The sequence below is a fragment of the Schistocerca gregaria genome, chromosome X, assembly GCF_023897955.1.
Source record: "Schistocerca gregaria isolate iqSchGreg1 chromosome X, iqSchGreg1.2, whole genome shotgun sequence".
Taxonomy (NCBI): domain Eukaryota; kingdom Metazoa; phylum Arthropoda; class Insecta; order Orthoptera; family Acrididae; genus Schistocerca; species Schistocerca gregaria.
The window spans coordinates 500,169,660-500,181,761 of record NC_064931.1 but is presented as its reverse complement, the minus strand read 5'-3'; the positions used below and the strand labels follow the sequence as shown (position 1 = coordinate 500,181,761).

Below are 12,102 nucleotides of genomic sequence, written 5' to 3'. Positions count from 1 at the left end.
TTGGTCTTTATGATTTGTTCAAGTGAAACAGAGATAAGCCTCGATAAAATTTTAAGACCAAAGTGGACATAGTTTCCTAAAGCTAAAAAGAAAGGCCCATGAACTTTTGGAGAGTGAAATTCAGCTGTATTATTAAATAGAAATTACGTGCAAAGGTTTTTGGATGTCACGTTAAGCAATACATAAAGAAGTTAATACAAATGGTGCGAATGCTTAAAACAAGAGAACAACCGCAAATAAATCTAAGTGTTTTTTCACATTGCTTTCGAAAATACGACAGAAGAGAAATTAGTTGTTTTATATCTCTCTCAAACAGGAACTCAGTTTAAACAAAAGGAAAGGAAACGTTAAAACAGAAGAAGCAATGAAGATCTAAACAATAAAAACAGAAAGCAACTACTTTCGAAGCCCAACAGCCGAGGGCAGTTACGTGATTTTTGAAGAGTAAAAAAAGAACTGTAACAGAGTGAAAGACGCCCGTAAAAAAGCGCATGACTCTCTATTGTCTGTTTGAACAACTATTTCCCCAGTCGTGGATTGAACTAGGAAGACCTTTCAGTTGGCTGTTTCCCACAATCTTATACCACTACTTTTTTCCGTGCTGGAAGCTAAAGTAAATTTACAAGACATACCGACTACACCACCAACCTATACTATCAGTTTCGAGATCCTTCTTTGTTTACACATATTTAAATAAAGATCTTAACAACAGCTGAAGGCGATAATCAAGACATTTTGAAATATTTACGAATTATGATGCATCATCTCCAGAAAAAGACATCGTTCTATTTACAAAATGGAGTAGAGGTACTATCAAACATTTAGCCTTCCGTATTAATTTTACATTTCATGTCTAGCATATTAGAGGTGGTAGTTCTGGCTGCAACGCACTGTGAATGTAATGTTGTTCCAGCTTTTGATGCCACGTGTCTATGTAGAGGAAGAGTGGGTACGGAAACCGCAACAACGAGTAGGGGAGGTGTAGAGTAAGAGATATTTGACGTTTTTTGTGCTGCAGTGATAGACACACAGTCTTTTGCCTACTAATAGCCATTAATGCCAGCGACAACTTGATACTCATAGTACAGAGAAAAGATAACTAGTGGTTCTGTGCATAAGCCTTAAATTTAGATCTTAATATTGTGTATAGGTCAAAACATACTGGGTATACTTTTAAAGCGTATAATTTCAAATTCCCTCGGAGTGTATTTATTTTATCACAATTTTTAATCTTGTTGGTGTGAAATTGTAACGTTTGCAGAACAACAAAAATTTTGTGCAGATTCATTCTCGAGTAATACTGTTGCTGCTACCAGTCATTGTTAAACAGAATGACTCGTTCCTCAGAGAACCAGAATCCAACTCTAGAATATTTGTTGAGATTCTATAGTTACCTTAAGTGAATCAGGATCGTCTGAATAATCCACTGGCTCACACAGCCAACTGTACTTGTTGACCCATCCAAGCTGCGTGCACTGAAATAGAAGACAATTCTTTAGTAGAGTAACTAAAACTTCTATGGTACCAATACATGTAAATATTATGCGTGATACTATAATGTCAAGTAATACTAGTAAATGATATTCCAAGTAACTTTTTTTGTGATGGCGTACCTGGAAGGCTCTACTATAGCAACTGCTTCAGTTGTTTTACTCACCGAAAAATTAAATTATTGGTGTGGATTAACACAACGTATCTGCTATGTGTTTGTGTTATATTTCTTTGCAATATTTTAAAATGTTTTCTCTACCAAGAGGAAATAGTAGAAAAAATGGCTCTGAGCACTATGGGACTTAACATCTATAGTCATCAGTCCCCTAGAACTTAGAACTACTTAAACCTAACTAACCTAAGGACATCACACAGCACCCAGTCATCACGAGGCAGAGAAAATCCCTGACCCCGTTGGGAATCGAACCCTGGGAAATAGTAAATATTCATTCTAGATGATGATTTGTACGCTGACCAACCCAGATGTCATGGACACCTCTGTAGCGTGGGAATGAACACGCTTAGATCACGTGAGACAGATCCAAATGTTAAGAGGAGATGTCGAGTGAATGGGAAAATCATGTGGTTGAAATACTGTGTAATGAAAATTTTAAAATACAATGATTTGCACTAGTATAGTAAACGAAAAAGCAGTTCGGCACAAAAATCGTACCTGCTGAAACTGAAGTAATGATGCAGAAACAGTTAGCAGACAGCAAGACGTTCGGCGACACTGCTCCGCCAGTATAAAGGAAGGCGGGGAGTAATATGTTGTCAGTCGAATAGAAGTAACAATAGAATGAGTCTATCAGGAGGGCTGAGTGACTTCGAACGTTGACCAGTACGTGCGTCAGTACTGTTGCACATATACAGCGAAAATAAACGAAACCATTAATGTTTGAAACGTTTTAAATACTGTGGCATCAAAGTTAAGAAGGCGTCCTCCAACGAAACATGATTTTTCCACGTAAAGGTGCGACATACAGCTCGTCATTGAAGATACATCCACCTATGAAAAGCACATTGAACGTCGAGGTAATATTTGATTTCGTGGAGGATGAAGTAATGAATCTCCATTTCGAGGAAACTAGTCAATCAAATAACTCGAGCTAAAACAATACATTCTATCGCAATTTGACGTAGGAAGGTATGAAGGAAAATATATTACTGCTGCAGAAGTTTTGACCAATGCAAAAAGCAAGGGAAATGTGGCACACAAAGTTTAAAGGTTCTGATGCTTTCATAGAACTTCTCGAGAAAGAATACAGAATGAGCTGTTGACACGTCACTGCTTTATTGACAGCCAGAGATGTACAGGAAGAGCACTAAAGTAGAAAACAGAATTTTCACAGTGAGAATACATCCTGCTATTCATAACCAGCTGGCTGCTCCAGCGCATCAGCCTATGCTTCAATATTCGTGGCAAACGGCCGGGTAAAGTACTCCGACATATGTTGATGAACTGAAGAACGAGATTCAAGTGTCACTGGACTTTGCAGCTGAATATGATTCTGAGAATTGTTCAGATACTGCTTTCGACCAGAGTGCCTATTGTGATTCCCCATACTGTTTTTTTGCAGGTTGTTGAGGGAACCTCTTGCACATTTTTAAAGTCTTATAGTGGGCAGCATAAGAGTAACACAATAAAATATTTTCACCATCCTAATCACAGTGGTACTTGAAGCTTCTAAATGTATTTGGGACATCGAATTCCTGTTCGAGCCGAAAGACTTCCCTTGTGAGTAACAGATTCATCAGGCACATTTCAAACCTTCTAAAGTTTCCCAAGTCGACTGTTGGTGATATGACTGCCAGTGGAAACAGTAAAGAAGAACTATAGCTAAATTAAGACCAAACAGGTCTCATGTACGGAGAGAGAAGAACCATCGACCATTTGAGGGCAGCTGTGAAAAGTCCCATAAAATCAGCGGAGGATATCACTCATTAGTTCCAATGTGCTACCTGTAGTCCACTTCTCACAATGACTGCGCTTAGGGAGTTAAAAAGATAAAAAGAATGGAGTGTAATGGTCGAGCAGCTCCTGATAAGCCACACCTTCTGTAGTCAGTACTAAGCGAAACTTGAGGTGGTGTAAAGAGCTACTACACTGGACAGTGGATGACTGGAAACGAGTGATTTGGAATGACGACTCACGCTATACGCTGTAGCTGCCCGATGGTAGGATTTGGGTTTACTGAATGCCTGGAGAACGTTACCTGTCATCTTGTGTAGTGCCAACAGTGAAGTACTGAAGATCTGGTGTTACGGTGTGTGATGTTTGTCGTGGCTAGGGTGTGGTCTCTTGATTGCGCTGAAGAAAACGCTAAACGTAGAAGGATATGAAAACTTTTCATGTGGTTTGTACAGTACAGAGGAAGTTTAGGAGAGGATGACTGTTTGTGTCATAATGACAATGCAGACTGTCACAAAGCAGCATCTGTGAGGCAATGGTTAGTGGACAATAACATTCCTGACATTGACTGGCCCGCCCAGGGTCCCGCTCTGAACCCAACGGAACAACTTTGGGGTGAGTCAGAACGTCAGCTTCCCTCCACACGCCAGTATCCAACATCACTACCTTCTCTGACTTCTGCTCTTCAGAAAAAATGGGCTACCACTCCTCCACAGACATTGGGACATCTCATTGAAAGTGTCCCTAGCAGACTTCTAGCCGCTATAAAGGTGAAGGGTCGACACAGTGTGTGTATCAATGTCCGCTAATAGGTGTCTGGATACTTTTGATCAGATAGCGTGCTTCAAAAGTGTACTTCAAAAGTTAGTGTTCCACGCATGGCGGAAGACACACCGCATCAACATTAGTGCAGCCTCTGTCCTATGCCATTTGCGTGTGTATCGAGGGGAAATTTGTAGACCGGATGTACTCGTACATACTCGAATCTCTGCTACCTTACATTCATGAATCCATCACTAGACACACGATGGTAACGGTGCAACAGTTTCGTAGTGTACCTCTAAGTTCACCCAACTATGTTTTGTAAGAAGAAGGCCATCTTTCGTCCAATGATTTCCACTCAAGTATCCTGTGAAACTCTATTACGTGATCGTTTACTTTGTACAGACCTGCTACGATTCAACAACGCGTCACTGAATTTTTTTCAACGTTTTCGACCATATCGACTTTATACAGACTTCAGAAACTGCTGTTCTTATATGTAATAAGTAATTCTGTTAATAACTGTAGTCAGTCTTCCTCAGCTGTTACGTCAGTTATGTTTATTGTGCGCATGAGGAAAATTCGTTTTCTGCCACTGAATCTTTGTTTCTAACGAAACATGTTTCGCTCATTTATACAAGGCATCATCCGTGGTTTTCGTAGGCATCAAGTACATACGAAAGAGCCAATGGATACAAGAAAAGGATAGAGAAATGAAAACCACTGACGATACCTACTATGAATGGGGTACTAGATGGCTTCAGAAAGTAAGTGGAAACATGAAAATAATAGAAAAATGAAAACCACTGATAATGCCTAATATGAATGGGCTAAAAATGTTTATTTAGAAACAAAGTCAACATTTATATAAAATATGAAATTTTTGTCATCTTCAGGACAAACATAAATGCAATTAATGAGCGAACTTTCCTGTGAGAGGGAACTTAACCTTGACACTTAACCTACATTTTATCAGTACTCATACTATAAAACTGCATGGTTTGGGCTGAAATATGGAAGCAGAGCGAGAAATGCGTGCTTGGATATAAATGCAGATGCAAGCCGCGCCTACAGGTTGCTGTGTTGTATTTAACCACGAATGACACTGAGCAATGTACTCAGTCGGTACAAGTGTCAGTCGTGTTCGGAACAAAGTTCTGACTAGTTTGAGTCCATTATGTCGGAGCTCAATGTATTCGAACGTGGGTAAATCGTTGGTGCTCGCATCTTGAGTCCTTCCGTATCTGAGGTAGCCAAAGTGTTCGGTGTTTCAAGAGGCATCTTATCGAAGATTTATACCGCATATGGGCAAAGCTGGAAAACATTAACCGCTGCCACAACGCAGACGAAAGTGTGTGTTGAGTGATCGTCACAGATGGTCATTGAAGAAGACTGTGGCGAAAAATAACAAGACGACGGCTGCCAGAATCATTGCAGAACTGAATGTCGCGCTCGTGAACTCTGTCAGTATTAAATCAACCCGAAGGGAATTCCAAGGTGAGCTGGAATTCCAAAACCACTCATCAGTGATGTAGATCCTCGTAACAAGAAAATGTAGTGCCAGAGCAGTAAAATCTGGAATATGGAGCAATGGAAGAAAGTCATTTGGTTGGATGAATCTTGATACACATTGTTTCCAAGTTCTGGCCGAGTTTATGTCCCTAGTGTGCAATATTGTGGGTTTTCAGTGATGATTCGGGCCGCCATATTGTGGTATTCCGTGGGCCTCATGGCTACTCTGCCAAGATTAAGTGCCCATTTCGGTTGACCAGATACTTCCGGTGATACAATGTTTGTTCCCCATTGGTGGTGGTGTGTTCGAAGACGGCAGGGCCCCTGTTCATACTGGTCGCATCATCCAAGATTGGTTTTGTGAGCACGAAAATGAATTATCGCATCTTCCCTGGCCACTGCAGTGACCAGGCCTCAATATTATTGAGTCCTTGTGGTCTACTTTGGAGAGAAGGGTGTGTGATCGCTATCCACCGTTGTCATAGTTATCTGAACTTGCCATTATTTTGCAGGAAGAATGGTATGATTCCTTTGAAAAGAATGCAGGATCTAGATTCATCCATTCCGAGACGATTGGAAGCTGTTTTCATTGCCAACAGTTTCCCTACACTGTATTAGACGTGGTAATGTGTTGGGTTGTCGGTGTTACCACATTCCCGTCCACATCTTCAATTCGTTGTCCAATGTTACTGATTATTCTTGTTCGTTGTATTTCATACATTGTCCTAAACATTTAATCGATGTAACATGTTTTATAACCTTATTTCTAATGACGTTATCTGACACTATTCGGTTAGATATATTTTTATATATATTATCTTACTTTTACACACATATAAGGAGGATTTGCAATGAGTACACAACTTGGAATTACTCTTGAAGTCATAGTAAATTGTCTTGCAATCACAGTGACGTTACCTTCCTTCAGAGGAAACCTGAGAATATTTTTAATCGTAAGCGGTCACCTATTTAGGCGTTTTACAACAGTATCAATACTGCCACTATGAACAGCCGCACATAGAGAATGGACAATGTGACAGTGGAAAGGAGCTACCTTCTTTCATTAATATAGATTTCCGTTACACCATGTCGATAACCGTATCATGTATATCGTCTTCTAGGAACCAGTCAAGCCTGTTTGAAAGATGCGTTGAAAATTCTCACGCTAGTGGCGATAGTATAATGATGTTGTTGTTGTTGTGGTCTTCAGTCCTGAGACTGGTTTAATGCAGTTCTCCATGCAGTATAATGATACTGGATGCATTTGCCTCGGCCGTCTGGGGCGAGTCTCACAGAAGACAAACCTGAACTATATCAGCGTTGATTCTGACTGTCATTCCTTCGTGAATGATGTCTTCCTCTTCGAACACTACGTTTTCCAACCAGGTGCGGATCCAGTGTTCGGTCCTTTGGAGGGCGGTGTATCACGTCTTTCTCCGTGTCCCCCTCTCCCCCTCCCAATAATACACAAATTTTTGCTTAAGAAATAACTTCACAAATTAAACTGTTATATACTTGTTCTCAAAGAAAAGGTTTCGTCTAGTAGTACACACACCCTTTCCAAAACACATTGCACTTCAGCTGCAGGATATGGAGTCATCCATGTTCAAACGACAAATAGTATCGTTAGACTACATGTATATGAAATAGGGAATGGGGAAAGAAAGGGAAGGGATTGGGGGGGGGGGGGGGGAGGAGAGGAAGAGGAATTCGTGACTTCTAGCCGCACAGGGCACTGTGATAATGCAATGGCGAAAGTCAAACATTTGTGCGGGAACGGGACTCGAACCCGGACCTCAGTACAGTAAGTGAAGACAAACACATTGAAATATCAGCTATTGAATTATCAGGGCTCGATATCACCAAGAAATTAATTATTTTGTGTGTGTATAGATCTCCCAGTGGTAGTGTGGACACTTTTTTCAATAAATTAACAGAAGTTCTAGATAAAGTCTCAAGTACAAAGGTCAACATAATTCTGTGTGGGGACATAAACATCAACACTAATATCATAAATGAATCCAGCAGCACCTTCATAAATATCCTTCAAAGTTTTGGCATGTCCCTATTGGTCAATAGTGCAACAAGGGTTACTACAATGACTGCATCAGTAATTGACCATGTGGCCACAAATATAGACAGGGAAAAATGTGATGTAGCTGTAAAAGATCTCGGACTATCAGACCATCTCTGTCAAATAACAACAGTAAAATCAGGCATCGAATCATTCACTAAACTACAAGCCTATAAACGACATCTATCAGAAATCAAAATAAAATATTTTTCAAAAGAACTAGAAAAACAAAGCTGGGATGAAGTGTATAAGGAAACCAATGTGAATATGAAATTCTCCAAATTCTCCACATTGTTTAAATTGAACTTTGAAACAGCATTTCCAAAAGTATGCATGACTGTATCAACATCTCACAAAAACAGATGGATAACAGCAGGTATTAAGAAGTCCTCCCAAACACTTAAACACCTCAGTTCCATGAAAAAGATTCACAATGATCCAGAATTCTTAAATTTCTATCATAGATACAAAAAGATTTATAGGAAGGTGCTGATCGCTGCAAAAAAGTCATTTAATGACAAAATAATATATAATGCAGAGAATAAAAGCAAAGCAGTCTGGGATGTTATAAAAAAGGAAACGGGGAGAGGCAAACAAACGCAGAATAACATACTGCTAAGGGAGGGGGATAAGGTAATAAATGATCCACAACACTTAGCAAACTATGTAAACGAGCATTTTTCAAGTATTGCAGAGAAGTTACAGCAAAAATTCCCCAAAACAAATATAACACCTGCAAAAATTGTTGCACTAGATACAATGATGTTACTTCCAACCACAGAGAATGAAGTCAATAAAACTGTTCAAAAGCTAAAAAATAAAAAGTCAGAAGGCTTAGATGATGTACCAATGTGTGTACTGAAACAATGCATAGGGATTATACAAGGCCCTTTAACAAATATAATAAATGAATCCTTCACATCAGGGACATTTCCAGAGCAGCTAAAACAGGCAAGAGTTGTACCTTTGCTTAAGAAAGGTAATGCAGAAGACATAGAAAATTACCGGCCCATTTCCCTGCTGTCAGCATTCTCAAAAATAATAGAAGCAATTATGAAAGACAGATTAATGAATTATCTGAATAAATACAATCTTTTAAGCAAATCACAGTTTGGTTTTCGAAGTGGCAAAAATACGGAGTCAGCCATAGTAGAATTCACAAAAGTTGTACTTAATGCTCTTGATAAAGATGAGTGTGTCACAGGCATATTTTTGGATCTTTCTAAGGCTTTTGATACAGTCGACCACAAGATTCTATTAAATAAATTAGAAGCATTAGGAATAAGAGGGGTAGCTAATGACTGGTTTCGATCATACCTAACAGATAGGGTACAAAGAGTAGAGATAACACATACTTCAAATAGATCTAAACATTTAGTAAAATACTTATCAGAACCAAAACATATTAATATAGGGGTTCCACAAGGTAGCATATTAGGACCAATACTATTCCTGATATACATCAATGACTTTCCCAGTAGTGTTACTCATGGTGAGAAAATTCTCTTCGCTGATGACAGCAATATTATAGTCACTGAGAGAACAAGAGAACTCCTTACCGAGAAAGCAAATGAAACTCTCAAGGAAGTTTACGATTGGTCAATAAGCAACAAATTGACATTAAACATAAAGAAAACTAATGCCATGAACTTCAGTTTGAAGAGGAAAAATGACAATGTTAAATTAAATGTAGATGGCACCTCTATAGACTGTGTAACAAATGCAAAATTTCTAGGAATGAATATTGACTCTCAGCTGAAGTGGTGCGAACACACAAAGGTACTTGCAAACAGAATGTCATCAGCATGTTATGCCCTTAGAATTCTATCATCTGTGTGTAACATGCAGTGTCTTTTAGTTACATATTATTCATATGTACACTCAATTCTTAGCTATGGAATTCTTTTTTGGGGAACAAATCCACAAAATATGAACACAATTTTCAAACTCCAGAAAAGAGCCATAAGAATAATAACCAGAAATAGTAGTCGAGCTCATTGTAAAGATCTGTTCAAAACACTGGGAATTTTAACTGCTCCATGTGAACACATTTACCAGTCAGTTGTACACATCAAAAGCAACATTGGCAATTACTGCACAAACAGCTCTGTCCATGACCATGCAACAAGAGATAGACTCAACTTACATTTACCAAGAAAAAATAAACATAAAACTCAAAACAGCATTTTCTACCAAGGAATAAAACTGTACAATAAATTACCAAAAGAGATTAAAGAAATTTCAAAAATACACTTATTTAAGAAGGCAGCTAAAAAGTACCTGTTATGCAATACATTTTATACATTGAAGGATTACTTAGATAAAGCAGAGTAGGGGTTTGATAAAAAAATGTCATACAAACAAATAATAATAATAATGATGATTATAAAACATCCAATATTCCACATAACACCTTCACTTTATTATTTTTCTTCTTTTTTCCTTTCTAGAGACACTCTCCCCTCAAGCTATGCATAGCACAATACTAACACCTCTTCCTCTTTCTGAGCTCAACATCTCACTCATTATGAAGGGATGCTGACTCAGTTTTTCAGGATAGCAAATGGGAACTTGCAGTACAGAAAATGGCCCAAGGATCACCTGTGTGTGTGTGTGTGTGTGTGTGTGTGTGTGTGTGTGTAGTGAGTGAAGTGTTATGAAACAATGTGTGTATAGTGTGTGCAGTGACTGATAGGGAAATATGAGTGAATAGTGTGGCATTACATTATTTAATGAGTTATTTGTAAATAAATTATTGTATACCAGGAGTAAAATCTAATGATTGTCTCTAACTAGAAGTCTGTAAATATATGTGTATATGAATTAGCTTATTGTAAATTGATCTAAGCTTGTAAATACTTTGACATGTCCTATATCCTTGTAAAAAGAGATCTACGGATGAATAAAACTACTACTACTACTACTAACCGCTTTTCATAAGCGGCTGCCTTAACCTCTTTACCAATCTGGACACGGCCCGTAACCGACTCGAGTTTCCAACATATCACACGCTGAAATTCAGCGTTCCCGTCCTTTAACCCCTACTAGTAAATTATTGATTCTCGTAGGAATTCGGACGACATTAGTGCATCCGCACTGAAACAAACGTCAAGAAGCCGTCGCGCTCTTACAGAAATGTGTGTATCTGAGTGGTATCTGTTCTGTCGGACATGTATATAGTGTGATTTCGTGATGACGGCACAAAGTTTTAGAGATGATGGAGACTCGTAAATGTATCAATTTTGGGTAAGGGATCCTGATCCGGAAAGAAACTAGTCGAAAGTTATAAGCTAAAATCGTTCTGAGGCGGTTAAGTGGGAGGTGTGTCTCAGAGCTGGAGAGTGACAGATGGTGACGCGAGACTGGAAGCACACGTAGTTTATGTATCAGCCGATGGAGGACAATATTGAATAGGGGGACTGTGATTTTAGTTTCCATTGTGCCCACCAGAGTGCACTAAAGAAAAATAGAATGTTTTTCATAAACTGTTCCACTATTTTCATAAAGTTTTATTATGTCTTTTTGTGTATGTAAAATGTTATAAATTGTTTTAGCAATATGAATGATGCGTGAGTGTGGTAAAGGTTAATATGAAGATAATTGTTTAACGAGTTATGTAGTAGGATTTAGTGTGGGAACATTTCGAAGAAGTATGGATATGGGCAAAGGGGATTTTTGTAGAATAGGTTTGTAAAGTAAGTTTATGGTAAAGGAAAAGTTAAGTCCGGTATAAATAACAATAGTAAATATCTTTATGCATAAGCAAAACTTCAGCATATTAGATAATTACGTCGGTAAAAAGTGCAATCGTTAGGTTAACTATTTTGCGATTGGTTATTGATGAAAAGCGCAGATTGGCGCGGAGAATGTTGTTTTGCTATTGGCTGTTGACTAAACAGACCAATGGTAAAGCAATATTCTTCGCGCGCCTTTCTCTGCTGGTAGAAAAGACAGAGTATTCTAGTGAAGAGTCGAAGCCTACCCATGAAACATATGGTTCAGATGGCTCTGAGCACTATGGGACTTAACATCTGTGGTCATCAGTCCCCTGGAACTTAGAACTACTTAAACCTAACTAACTTAAGGACATCACACACATCCATGCCCGAGGCAGGATTCGAACTTGCGGCAGTAACAGTCGCGCGGTTCCGGACTGAGCGCCTAGAACCGCTCGGCCACCGAGGCCGGCGCCATGAAACAGTTCGGACGTGTGTAATAGTAGTTCCGATGGAAATGATAAGTTGCCAGATCTAGCAGTGTTTCATACATCAAACGTGTGGTAAAGTGACGGCATAATTATTCAGATGGGCGTGTAGAAATTTCGGAATTTTTAAGTGAATTTTGTGACGAG

At 38.9% G+C, this 12,102-nt stretch overlaps 1 protein-coding gene across 2 annotated transcripts in view; it reads right to left on the bottom strand.

Annotated features, from left to right (window-relative positions):
* Window positions 1-12,102, bottom strand: part of LOC126299118 (elongation of very long chain fatty acids protein AAEL008004-like) — a 131,427-nt gene that overhangs the window by 66,777 nt on the left and 52,548 nt on the right. For both annotated transcript variants that reach the window (XM_049990817.1, XM_049990818.1), the window contains exon 5: window positions 1,395-1,475. In XM_049990817.1, coding sequence (XP_049846774.1) covers window positions 1,395-1,475 — 81 coding nt within the window. The remainder of the gene's footprint in view (window positions 1-1,394; window positions 1,476-12,102) is intronic.